The sequence below is a fragment of the Zingiber officinale genome, chromosome 8A, assembly GCF_018446385.1.
Source record: "Zingiber officinale cultivar Zhangliang chromosome 8A, Zo_v1.1, whole genome shotgun sequence".
Lineage (NCBI taxonomy): Eukaryota > Viridiplantae > Streptophyta > Magnoliopsida > Zingiberales > Zingiberaceae > Zingiber > Zingiber officinale.
The window spans coordinates 28,073,398-28,087,449 of NC_056000.1; the positions used below are offsets into that span (position 1 = coordinate 28,073,398).

The window sequence follows — 14,052 nt, forward strand, 5'->3', positions numbered from 1 at the left end:
GACGTTTGAGGGACAAGAAATCGGGGAGGAAGACTGCTCGAGGAGAAGGCCGGAACTTGGATTCGGGTGAGCCCTATTCCAAATGGCCGAGATCACCCAAGCTAGTAGAGTCGGAGCGGAAGACCCTGACCGAGACGAGCAGAACTAGAACAAAGGATTCGGATCGCAAAAAGTCAATTCTATTGACTTTTGTGGTCCAGGCGCCCGGAGCCCTTAGAGTCCGGGAGCCCGAAACCCTTCCGAGTGCCCGGAACCCAAATCTTATCAGCGATGATGTGGACGTTGACTGACGCATCGGGGATAGAATTCTATCCCACTTCATGCGCCCGGAACCCTTCCAGGCACCCGAAACGGTGCTATCAATATAACGATGATTTCAATAGTTTATTTAACAATTTGTAATTCCATTTTTTCTGTGCTACTTTTGTTTGTGGGTTATGAACGTTGTAAGAGGCTACTCCACCCGAAGGAGATCTTCAGAAAAGTATGCTTCATTCTCCTTGGATCAGTAATCTTCTGATTGCAAACCAAGTAATTCTTCTTGTGTCTATTTCCTTTCTATTAGTCTCTTTATTTTTAGTTACAAGTGTTCTTATTCAAGCTTTAAGTCGAGAAAGGGTTGATTTGAATCCGAGGAATGAAGTATTACTTAGGCTAGGTGTGACGTAATTAGCCTAGTAGGGCTATACACATAGACCATGTCCTGAATCAAGTGGGTATAAGACGAGTGAAAGAAACGAGATACGACTCACTGTACCTACTGAAGGGGTCAGAATTAGTTCTGAGATCAACTGTGATTTTTTAGTTAATTGGGGATCATGATGTATTACTATATGTCACTCATGATCGTTCCATAATTAAATAGTTAATTATGGATAGCTAAGATAAATCAGGAAGAAGCTATTGGGTCACACGCACTGAGTCTCTAAAAGATGTAAAACAAGTTAAAGAATAGGATTCTTAAATTAAGAGATAAATGTTTGGTTGGACCATACATAAGAAAAATATGGAAATATTTATCATGATGGAAGTGCGGATAAGCTATATCTCTTATCGTAGAGTTGAACCATATTTAGTTTAATCATGAATTAATCATGAATCAACTTGGTTTATTTGTGAATCAAACTAAAGGGTTAATGGACTAATTTTTGGTTAAGGGATAATGGATTGAATTTGGGCTTTCTAATCCAATTCATTAAAGATGATTATATATATATGTAATTGGGAGAGAATTAAATACAAGTTTCGTTATTTAATTGATTGATTTTTGGAAACACAATCCTCCTCTCCCTCTCCTCTCTCTCCTGCTGCCAACAAGGGGGTGCTCTCTCTTGTTGTCGTGACCACCACAAGGGAGAAAAACTTTCCCTTGTGTGCTTCTCTTCTTCTTCTTCCTCTTGATCTCTCTTCTTTGCTCATAGCTAGTAACTTCTGAAGGAGCGACTTGTACTCAAGGAGTTGTCTTGAGGAGCTCGGCGTGGATACAAATAGAGGCGAGGTTTGACAACGTCGCTATGGTTGATACCCTCCTCGTTACAAGTCATCCGTAAGGTAAACCTAACGTAAATTTACTTTCCGTAAAATTTTAATTATGCGATCATGTTTGGCATGTCGTATCTTTGTATGAGTGTGGTGTATGTGTGATCTAATAATTAGGACTTATTATTGTTTTATTTTCTGTTATGCATGTGTTACGAAATGTGTTCTAGCATGCTCCCGCATCGAGCATATCCCAACACCTTCTTGTGTCATCCTTCTCACTAGCTGCGCCTTTCGTTCAACTTCTTGTGTTCCTAAGCTCCTACATACTTAGACACAAGGATCAAACACAATAGGACCTAATTAAACTTGGTTGACCACATCAAAACTACCCCGGAGTACTTACACAATACACAATATATAAAAGGATACTATCTGACTGATGAAATCTATTCGGAATGAGGTACTTTCGTCAAGAGCTTTCCATGCCCCAGGATCCCAAGAGAAAAATATTTAAGAAATTACAGGAGGTCGCGAGAAAGGATGTCGAGCGAATATTTGGAGTGCTCCAATCTCGATGAGCAATGATAAGAGGTCCAGTATGATTTTAATACAAGGATAATTTGATAGATATATGTTATTTCTAAATGTTAGTTATTTATGGATTTAAATTCTATAAAAAATTAATTATATATAAGGTAAATATGAAGGAGAGATAAAAATATATATATAATGAAAAAATATAAAACCCATGGACAAATTGTTGAGGAATTTTATATATCTATAGGGGTGTGTTTGGTTCAAGTTATCATGTATAACATTGATTATGTGATTACCAAGTAATCACATAACCAAGGTTATGGGGAATAAAACATAACCAAAAAACCTACATAATGCAACAAAAACTTGTTTGTTTGAAGGTTTTAATAAATAACCTAATTTAATATTTTACTATATTACCCTTAGTTACAAAACCAACCATATATATTATTATTATTATTATTATTATTATTATTATTTAAACACTACGGATTTTTTTTATATTTTCTTTTTCACATTTTTCTTTATTTTTATTTTTATGTTTTTTTTTAATTTTTTTATTTCTTTTCATTTTTTAAATTTTTAAAGTTTTTTTAAATTTTTTATGTTTTTTTATTTTTTTTTCTATTTTTTAAAATTTTTAATGTTTTTTATTATTTTTTACGTTTTTTATTTTTTTAAATTTGTTTTACGCTTTTTCTAAGTTTTTATGTTTTTTTTTATTTTTTCCTATTTTTTATTATTTTAATTATTTTTATGTTTTTTATATTTTTAAATTTTTTAAAAAGTTTTTTATTTTATTTATTCTTTATATTTTTATTTTTTATCATATTTACTCTTATTCTAGGATATTTTGAATAAATTTTTTTTATTAATCCCTGAATTAAAAGAAATCTTAGTTTTACGAAGTTTTCAATTCCAGATTACATGTCCTTTTTATTGACATATCGGATATGAAATATTATTAAAAATTAATAAAAATTATTCAATTATCTAAATTAAATAAAATTTTCGTTAATAATATTAGATGAATAACCTCAAATCAAACGTATCATATGAGTTTTTATTTTTTCGTGTACTGAAAGAGCTTGAAGATGTCCACCACTGTGCTCTTATTACTCGCCTAGTTTTAAAAGATTCTATGACAGTTGAGGGTGTATTTGCTCATATTTTTTCCCCCTTAATAATTTTTACATTAGCCCTTGCTAAGAACGTAACGAGGGTTCTGGCCGGAGCACCGCGTTGTTTGTACGCACCGGCGAAGGAGCATGGAAAAGGAAGAGACGGAGAGGATCGGCTCCGCCGCCGGAGGCGATGAAGACGCTCCCGCATCCGCCATTGACAGACAGCAGGTTCCTCACGCTACTCTTTGGAAAGCTGCCTCTCATTGCAGAACCTCTCGGACTTGAAAATTTCTTGTAGATATTACCGATATGACTTCTTCCATGATCCCGCCTAATCCCTTACTCTTTTCCTTTTCCCTATTTTCTCTATATTCTAGGTGTTAGCAGTGCCCTTGTATGTATCAGTTCATGCCCTAATTTTTTTTTTTTTCACTTGATGCCCTTTTCATCCTGAAATTTTCACTCCTGGATGGATTTGTTATTACATAAGTCGTTTGGCACATGGAGGCTCAATTGTACTTGAAATTGTTCGGTTCAATGGCTTGCCCATTTAGGGAAGAATGAGGGAAGTGCTTGGAGTTTAGGCTATTTGGGGTTGCGTTTTTGTACTTTTTGTTCTATGTCAAAGTTTAATCAGTGTCAACTATTTTTCTTCTTCATTCAGTGAAGATAAAAATATAGTTAGTGTAGGAATATATGGGCACCCTTCCAAACTTAATATGTTATGTGAGCACGAGGTCCTATATTCAAATAATGTCAAAATGCAATGAGAGGGGAAAAACCTTAAGTGATAGAAAATGTGATTATAATTTTTTTGATGGAGCTCTTTCTTAATAGCTTAAGCTTTAAAGCTAAATGGTATCTCAATTAAACTAACCTATGCCTTGGGGCTTTTGTTTTAGGAAAGTAATTGACTATTATTTTCATGGTTGCTCAAAAATTTTCTTATTTTCAAAAGATGTCTTTGCTTCTGATTGATTGAACTTCTTAATTCTTTTTGTTCCCATTTCTCAATAAAAACTTCTACCAGTTGATAAAATTGAAAATAATGTTATTTGGGAGAAATTACAAGTAGAGACAAAATAGTTTAAGATGGGTATAATCATTTTCAAAGATTATCAATAGGCTAGTTAAATAAGCCGAGTTGCTTGGAGCCAAAGTTAATTTATAGAATGCAATAGTGAATATAGTCTATACATAGAGTTCATTTGCTGGTAGGATCCATGTAATTGGCCACAATAGTTGAGAATCATGATTTGTTGTTGTTGGTCAAGAATTCTAAAATGCCTATTTGTTTTCAGTTTGGTGTGGACCTTTTGTGTTGGTTGTGAAATGATGCAATTGTATTGTCTTGGTTCATGAATGATAATGACCTATGTGCTTCATTCTTGTTCAAATATAGTTTTTGGCCTACTAAAATTATCCAATCTTACCTGCATCAATAGTCCATGATGGTGACTAACATAATTTTATAGATTCTCCTTGCATCATATAACTGCAGATGGAGTTTTTACGAGACAGAAGATCACAATCCTTATTCTTTTAGTGGTTAAAGTGCTTGAAAATTGTCAGTGACATTAAATGACTTGGAGAATGGGAACTATTCATGATATGATTTGACTTATTAGTTTATTGATTGCCTTAGTAAAGATTTTGGAGAGGAGCCATGGGCTTGAAATGCTTGTTTTGGCTTTGAGAAAGGTGGAAATTGGGAGTAATTTCTAATTTAGTCATTTTCATGGTTATGCTTTTTGGATTTTATGATATTCTAAAACTAATGAGAAAGATTGTCTTGAATAAGAATCTCTTTTGAATTAGCATTTAGTCATTTTCATGGATATGTTTCCTAGATTTTATGATATCTTAAAACCAATGAGCAAAGTTTTGTCTTGAATAAGAATCTTTGTGTGGATCTCATGATGGATATATAGGACCGTCTATAACTTACTAGAGGGGGTGAATTGGCAACCCCAAATTCTTGCACACAATAAACTTAAACACAAGTTACAATCTTTAATGATAGTTGAAGCTGGATAAAACTGTGCTTGACTGCCAAAGATTAAACAAATAATGTTACAACATGAAATGTAGTGTGGTTTAGAGCTCTGTCCCATTCCATGCCCTACAACGTCTCTTGTGTGTCACTCCTGCAATTTCATTAATCCACCACTTAACACGAGATAATCTGGGCCAAGTCTCTACAAATCGATTTCACAACTTTTGAGGAGACAATTTGACCTAGAAATGGGGATTTTACAAGCTCTTTCCGAGCTTAGCCTAATCTGAATTCACTCACAAACAAATTAAATCTCACTTCTTGCTAAAGATGAAAAATGAAAGATTGGAGAAGAGGCAAATTACCAAAGGCTTGAGATAAAGCCTTCAACCTTTGTACAAGACTCGGATTTCTTTGGCAACTTTATTTTGATGAGCATTAGAGTTTTAGAGATATTTTCATTTGCTCTTAGAGCTCAAAAGCTCTCCAAGAGCTTATATATTACAAAGCTAACTTAGAGACCTGATCTTGGCACCTTCAGTCTACTAGAATAACAATCTTGTCAACTGGACAACTTAAATATTAATGTTGAATTCTAACATGTATATCTTTAGTCTACTAGAAACCTTTCTAATTGATTGGATCTCAAACAAGAAGATTTTGTTGCACGGTGTCTTCATCCAATCTATTGGAATTCCTTGTTACAATGATTGGAGTGGTTGGACAATCCTCCTTACCCGCATAAATCTTAGTAAGCTTTATCTAAGACTTGAGTTGGTCAACAAATATGACTTGAGTACCTTCAAATTTGAAAGGCTTCAACAATCAAGCTCTAGATAGCGCACTCACTACTTAGGCAATCATACATCCATATATTTTGCATGCCTAAAAATAAACTTAAAATTACATTATTATTGTAATCACATAATAGGATTCATGTCTTCGGCACTCTGAGCATCTCCTCGGTCTTGGTCTCTTGTCCTTGAGTCCATCAAGCATTTCTTCAACCCAAGCTCTCCACCCTCGAGTATTATGAGCATCCCTTCGACCGATACCTCTTGCCCTTAGATCCATTCTCTACCTTGATATGGGCTTCCCGTCCTCGAGTACTCCAAGCACCACTCGACAAGATCCCCTGCTCTTGAGTTCATATCCATGCAATTTGAGCTTCCAATCCTCAAGTCCATCTCTACATGACGTGGGCCTCTTGCTCTTGAGTCCATCTCCACATGATTTGAGCCTTCTGCCTCAAGTCCATCTTTACTCGATTTGGGCATCTTGCCCTCGAGTTCATCTCCACTCTATTCGGGTTTACTTGTCCTTGAGCTCCAATGTCATTCAGGCATGACTAACCTACACACATGCAGTATAACATCAAATATTTACATAACTTAAGTTGTATTGTCAACATATTAAAACACTATGGTTAAACTCAACCACAAGGGCAACATGGTTTCCCCAATAGGTATTGTGCCTATTGTTTCAAATGGTATATAATTTCTTCTGTATTTTTTAGCTGCTTATTATCAGGATCATTTAGTGTCTAATAGTTTGTCTTTTTTGGAGTTTGCTGACTATTCTAGCCTAGATATTATGTTTAGCAATTTGTGAGTACCTTACAGTTTTCTGTATCCAGGTGGATGCTGCTGTTCTTCATTACCAGAATCAAAGGCTTGTCCAGCAGTTGGAGGCACAAAAGGCTGAAATGCACACACTAGAAGGAAAGTTTAAAGAGTTGAGGGAGAAACAAAGTTCTTACAACAAATCTTTGATGGCACTACACAAGATGTGGAATCAGGTTATCTTATGACTATTTTACTTCATCTTCTTTCCTTGCCAATTACTGATTTCATATGTTTGCTTTCTTCTCTTCTTAAAATCATAGCTAGTTGAGGATTTAATTCTTCTTTGTATTCGAGCTGGTGGTGACCTCCATTCCATGCAAATGCTGGACTATGAAGATCACTCCAAAGGTTATCTATGGAGCTTTGTTTTTATTTTATCTTAATAGTTATTCTTGTGCTGGGCTTTTGAAGTTGAAAATTGTCTCCGGTTTGTTGATTTCTCTTTCACTAGATGCCCTTGAATCATGTTCTCCAGAGGAGGTTTTTCTTTTCAGGCTTACGAGATTAAACCCTACAGAAAAAAAAGTTGAGAACTTATTTGCTAATGTTGTTCAAGAAGCACTTGCTTCACGCCGTTCAGCCACTATCAATCTGATGAAATATGTTTTGGATATGATTACTTCACGGCGAGCCAAGAATGAATGCTTAGTTTTTGCTTTACAAGGGAATTTATCCTCGGAAGGTTACAATAACACACTACTCTTACTTTTATGCTTGTATTTTGCTTGTTGCTAGAGGTTCACTATATACCTTTCTCCACTATAATGATCTGCAGATGCTGTTTCTCAACTTCAGAAGTTTGATGAATCCTTGCGAGAGGTTGTTAATAACATGCACCAAGCTGCTGATGTTCTCTCTCAGAAACACAAACAGATTACAGAAGAAATAAACATTTGCAAAATCAACTTTTCAACTACAGAATCTGAGATTAAACGCATTTCAGGTACTAAATCATTTTTTCTCTTAGATGCCACAAATCTGTTTTTCCATGCTACTGTTACTTCATGAATGGTGGTGAAGGTGTTTGATTGAAGCAACTTAAAGGAGTAGATGGTGTTAAGTGTGATACAAAGGTTTGAGTATATTGAGGTGGATACAGAATGTTGAGACAAGGTAGACTAGTAATGCTTACCAGAAATGATAATGTTCACTGGAGGTGGAAAATTATAGTGTCAAAATCGGCATCAAGGTTTACTAGAATGTTTAAAGGGCAATGGATATGGTTAAATATTATGGTAAAACTAACTCAATGCGCCATTATGGAGAATCATGGGATTTATAGGAATACCTTAAGATGGAAAAAAGTGCTTGAGGAACCAAAAACTAGTACAGTTCAGAGTTGTTTGTTTTCTACCAGTGTTGATTATATGTCATGTTCCTTTGAATGAAGAAATAGGAATAAATTTAGAGATTATTTCAATACTAACTAAACTGACAGGCTTCACTGACACAATATTTACCAATGGAATATGTTGAAATCAAGAATGCCAATGTGTATACCTTTTGTGATCATTTACTGACAAGAAAATAGCATATTGTTTTGAAGTGTGGGTGCATAGCGCCAACTTAATGAAATTTTCATTTTACCATGTGTACAACTGTTTGCGCTGCAGTTGATAACAAGTGTTTGAAGCTAGCCAGTATGGACATATCTTGGATTTAAGTTAATTTTTAGAGTGAATAAATATTGTAAAATCACAATCTATAAGAGGGAACAGGATATTTCCTTCAGTTGCTTTTGTTCATATTTAGTATCTTTATTTTAAAGCTAAAATAAATTTCTGTTATTTATGTAGGTGAATTGGAGGAGAGCATGGCGGAGCTTGAGGAAACTCGACGCAAGTTGGCAATTATGCAAATGCATATGCATGGAGCATCTACAGCACATGCTTTAATTGCAAATGGAAGTAGTTCGCCAGATAAATGTGTAGATAGAACCATGGGATTGAAGGATTTGAAAGAGTCAATCGAGGAGGCTAAGGTATAATTAAGGCACACATAGGAACTTGAGATTCAGTCTTTAGGAATAATCCTATATTCATTCTCATGTGATTGTGTCACTTTTTTATTTCCTAAAATATGGCAGACATTGGCTGCTAGCCGTCTTTTGGAACTTCAGGAAGCTCAGGAAGATTTCTTGATTGTTTCAAAGCAATTGGAAGATCTTCAAGTTATATTCTTGTTTTCACTTCAATTTGTCTTTGTGCTCTTAGAAAACTCTTTTTGTTTCCTTAATTGTACATTCTTTCAACTGTGTTAATGCAGAGCCAATTGAAGGATGAGAATTATGTTATCTCATCAAAACAGTACTCTCTGATAAATGATCAACTTCAGCATCTGAATGCAGAACTTGCTCGGTACAAGAGTCTGATTGAATCCTTTCAGGTAACTTTGGATTTGGTAGTAATTTCTACAATTTATTAATGATTCCCTCTTACAAGTATATCTATATTCAGGCTGATAGGACCAACTACTTGCTAAGAGAGAATGAATTAAATGTTAAAGCAGATTCAGCTGATTCTATTAAGGTTTCTATTAGAAATCATGAGGCAAAAATTGCAGAATTCGAGATTCAGATTCAGAATTTTACTGCCGAGAAAAATAATCTTGAAAGTAAACTTGAAGAAGCTGAGCAGGATTTAGGTAGATTTCCCATATTCTTCAATAGTGTGGATACTTTTTAAAGAATCTATACTTAGTGTTTTATTTGAACAGGTAGGAAAGATATCAAGGATGAAATTCATGTCATGGCTTCCGCTTTGACTAAGGAAATGGAAATGATGGAAAGCCAGTTAAATAGGTCAAAAGAAGCAGCTTCTGAAGCACTTGCATTGCGTGAAGAAGCTGAGTCATTGAGGTCCCTGCTCAATAGGAAGGTATTTATCATTGAACCATTTTTTCTGTGTACCAATATGCTATTTCTGGTAGTCAATGATCTTCCATACAACAGCATGCTTTTCACAACCTTATTTTGAGTAGTTATTCTACATATACAGAGAAAAAAAATGATTGGGAGACATTGGCTCTGTGGTACATGTTATTTTCTTCATGAATTGGGTGCACAAGCTTGCATACAAGCAGCATGCACATGCAAGTTTAATTTTTAACAAATGGACCTCTCCTTTACCTTGCATTTCCTGGAGACTTGTGCACCAAGCTGTTCTTTCATATAGATATCATTGAAGCTTTTTTAGCCAGTAATACCATTGAGAACTAACTCTTTATGTTTGTGAATTTGTTTGGAATCACGTATTTTGTATGGTTTGAATCATTCATAGTCATCAAGTTCAGAATCTTTTTTTGTGTTTAGTTGTATGTCTTCCTAGATTTTATCATATAACAATGTTCTATTATTGGCTTATTGAGTCTCATTTTTTCTAGGTACTTGAACACAAAACTCTGTCCGATGAATATGCAAAAGAAATGGTTGAGAGAAAACCGCTTAAAGAACTGGTATGCCTTCCGGTACATGATTAACGATGCTTGTAATTGATTAACTCCAGCTATGATTTATCAGTTTTGCTTGAAACATATTGCAGGTTGAGAATTTGGAAAAAGAAAAACAGGAGTTGCAAATCATTTTAGATATGCATGGAAAAGAATATCATGACACTCGGTATGTATTTACAGAGCAAGAAAAATGATTTCTTCATATTACATCTCTCCTCGTTCATTGTCCGGTATGTTATTGTGCATCTATGCCCCTTCTTGGATAAGTCTAACTGTCTAAGAGCATGTCCTTTTAAAAGTTAACACATTTTTTTCTTAGGGAAATCAAAATTTGTTTTAGGATTCTAATAATTTTTCTTCTTGATCATTATTCATCCTGGTGATGTCTAATGGAAAAAAAGTGTACCTTTCAAGATTACTGTTGTATCATAGTCGAGTGGGTTAGCATAGATCTGTGTCTACCAACATGGTTTCTGTGGTAAGTGGTAACTGATTTTATGTCTGCATTTCCTTGGCATGGCTTCTTGGCTCTTGCTGATATCATGGTTGTATGGTACACACTAACTGGGATTTAGCCTTATACTTGTATAACTACAGCTCTAGTATTTTTTTTTTTTTAAGGATCTTCTACCCAACCCATTAAATGAGTTGGGCAACCATTAACTGCATTTAATAAACTAAAGTATATAACCTTTGCTCATGCCAATGATATCAAATGCTGTAAAAAAAATTGCATCTTTCCAGATTACTCTCAGACCATAGTTGTTTGGGTTAGCATAGGTCTGTACCTACCGATATGGTTTTTGTGGTAGCTGACACTGTCTACGTTTCCATGGCATGGCCACATACTGACATCATGGTTAGGAGCATATTGTTATGTTGTATTATCATAGTGAACCTGAATGATATGGGTAGCATCTTTAGTATTCAAAATTATCTAGTCCTGTTATAGTATTTTTTATGTAGATTTAATTGTCAAATTTTGGTTTTACATTGGAACCTCTAATTTTCCACAGGACAATATCCGAAATCAAGGAATCAGAACAAAGAGCTCGTGTTCAAGCTGATCTCTTAAAAGCTACCTTAGCTGAGAACAGTCTTGAGTTACGAGTGAAAGCAGCAAATGATGCTGAGGCAACTTACAATCAAAGACATTCTGTTGCAGAAGCTGAAATACCAGAACTAAGGGCCAGATTAGATGCTGCTAAGAGGTTTGATACTTGTCATGGTGGAGCTAAATCTTGTCTGCTGTTATTCACCAATAACAGTTCTGAATGTTATATTCAGCTTTTACTATGCTGCAAAGTTTTCCTAAGTTTAATTTTCTAAGTTCCTGAATACGAATATAATGTGAAATATTCTCTACGCCAACAGTTTGTTTACGAAGAACAACTGACTTATGATGTAGCATATTGTTGTTAAATAGTGATGTGTTTTACTTGACAGATTTTTTTTTTAAAGATAAAGAAATGTGTTCTTTTATGTAATTTTTCATGGTTCTTGAATAGCATATTTGTTTGTTGGATAGATTCCATTACCTTTGAGTTGATACACTAATATGCGAACATTGCAGTCGTTTTGACTTATATTTTTTGTCCAGAGATGTCTTAGAGCTTCAAGAGACCATAAGAATAAAAGAAGCTGAAGGCGAGGCCTATATTTCGGAAATAGAGGTTATGTGATCCTCATGGTTTGTAAAATTTGCTCTCTAATTTGTTTATGTTTGTGTACTAAATATGCTTTATTTTCTACTATTTTTCGAATAGACAATTGGCCAAGCATATGAAGACATGCAAACACAGAACCAGCATTTGCTTCAACTAGTGGCTGATAGAGATGCCTACAATATCAAGGTTTTGCCACCGTTATATAGACTTTTTCCATTTCCAAAAATTGTCAATATGTATTAAACTTTTTTTTTATTATTCAATGTTGTGACCTCAAATATCAAAAAGGCCTTTTCTTATTATCAGAGTACCCTAAAGCATCATAAGCATACAAAATTCACTTACAGATTGGATTATCTTCTGTTTTTTTATCATATATGTAGATTAAGGTGGTTATGCTGTGTGCATGTGTTTTTTACTCGCTAGTAAAAAACAGTGGTTAACCAATGCCATTTTAGAAGTTGGAAGATTGGTTGTTCTATCCGCAACAAGTAGAATTTTGGTATCTTTATATCACTCTTTTTATATATGCCAGCTAGTTTCAGATAGTGTGAAGATGAAGCAAACCCATAGTTCACTTCTTTCTGAAAAGCAAACTATATCAAAGCAACTGCAACAAGTGAACAGCTCGTTAGAGTTCTTGAAGACAAAAGTAACTAATGGTGAAGAGCAGGTGCCCTTTTTAATTCACTGATTTTTTTCCTTTATGGCTCCTTGTATGGCAATTTTCACTATATGCACGATTTCTTTGTTCACTGGTTGAATTGAACAGATGAAAGCACACGTCACACAAGCTGTTAAAGCTTCCACAGAAAGTAGGCATATTAATATAAATATGGAAAAAAATAAGTTGGAGTTGATTGATGCTGAGAAAGAGCTGAAGTGGCTTCGAACTACAGTTAGTTCCGTTGAGAAAGAATACGAACGGAACCAAAAAAAGATTACTGATTTGAGAATTGAATTAGAGAAGGAAAGGTGTTGTTTTCCTTTAGTAAATTGGTGTAGATAATGCTGATAGTTGTCCTATATATCGCACTCATTATTTAACATTTGAATTCTTACTCAGAAAAGAGAGGAAAAAGCTAGAGGAAGAACTCACTGAGGTGAAAGCTGAAGTCTTGGAAATGAGTTCTGAAAGTGAGGAAGTCACGATCCAAAAGCTCCAGGATGAGATCAAGGAGTGCAAGGCGATTCTCAAATGCGGTGTATGTTTCGACAGACCAAAGGAGGTAGTTATCCAACACCTAAAGGAGTATTAGTTCAAATTACGCACCTTGAACTCTTGACAACAGCCCTTTATCTTCTTCTGGCAGGTTGTGATCACCAAATGCTTTCATCTATTTTGCTATCCATGCATCCAGAGGAACCTGGAAATTCGTCATCGCAAATGCCCTGGGTGTGGCACCGCATTTGGACAGAATGATGTTCGTGAGGTGAAGATATGAACCTCTCAAGAGGCACCTCGACAGGTAAAGTAGTTTATTCCTCAAATATGCTTGTGGGCACAGTCTTCTTAGGGGAGTCTTGTTTGAGTTGAGATCTGGTAGATTAGCTGTTTAACCATCCATCGCATAGAGGCTGGATATGTAAATTACTAATTGTCAGTCAGTCCTTACAGGTTTTGGTTATTCTTGTTCCGGGGGTTCATCGCTACACTGCCCGTAGATGAATAACCCTGTGCCACTCGTAGAAGCTGGTAAGAAACTAAAAAGAGAATTGATTCTGAATCAAAATGGGCATGAATTATGTTGTCACTCAACCATGGCACAGTTCTTATTATTGTATACTGGACGTTGAATACACATAGATGGAGTTTGATAGGGTTCGTATTACAATTATGGTCGATTTCAGTTCGATACTAATTTTACTAATCAAATTTTGGGGTATTACGTATCGCATAGCCATTGAAATAGTCAGCTGGATGCAACTTCGTTAAGGGACTGTCAAGAGTGTTGTTTTCCAAACTTTAAATCGAGTGAATACCACTATGGAATGTTGAAATATAATTTTTTAAAGTCTTTTTCAGATTTAATTATTTAAAACATCCCTTTAAAAACTTTTAGATATTTAAATCATTTGTAGTGAATACCACTACAAATGAACTAAATATTTATGAGCAAATTTGATATTTAATTTAGTAAAATTTTATTTATATTCATTTCATACTCAAT

General features: G+C 34.9%; 1 protein-coding gene across 1 annotated transcript; it reads left to right on the top strand.

Moving 5' to 3' along the window:
* Positions 1-3,168: 3,168 nt before the first annotated feature.
* On the top strand, positions 3,169-13,716 carry LOC122008186 (E3 ubiquitin-protein ligase BRE1-like 2). Its single transcript, XM_042563816.1, has 20 exons — positions 3,169-3,371; positions 6,776-6,937; positions 7,025-7,112; positions 7,216-7,446; positions 7,540-7,707; positions 8,561-8,745; positions 8,851-8,934; positions 9,030-9,149; positions 9,221-9,407; positions 9,480-9,640; positions 10,146-10,217; positions 10,304-10,380; positions 11,231-11,425; positions 11,815-11,887; positions 11,981-12,067; positions 12,417-12,554; positions 12,654-12,856; positions 12,948-13,110; positions 13,195-13,350; positions 13,500-13,716. Exons 1-19 carry the CDS (start codon positions 3,288-3,290, stop codon positions 13,324-13,326), a joined length of 2,610 nt encoding a protein of 869 aa, XP_042419750.1. The 5' UTR covers positions 3,169-3,287; the 3' UTR covers positions 13,327-13,350; positions 13,500-13,716.
* The last annotated feature ends 336 nt before the right edge of the window (positions 13,717-14,052 follow it).

Excerpts from the sequence above, each read along its gene's own strand:
- LOC122008186 (XM_042563816.1), top strand. The coding sequence starts at position 3,288 with ATGGAAAAGGAAGAGACGGAGAGGATCGGCTCCGCCGCCGGAGGCGAT. Across the intron at positions 12,555-12,653 it reads TAACTAATGGTGAAGAGCAG|ATGAAAGCACACGTCACACA; the intron begins GTGCCCTTTTTA and ends TGAATTGAACAG. Across the intron at positions 12,857-12,947 it reads ATTGAATTAGAGAAGGAAAG|AAAAGAGAGGAAAAAGCTAG; the intron begins GTGTTGTTTTCC and ends ATTCTTACTCAG.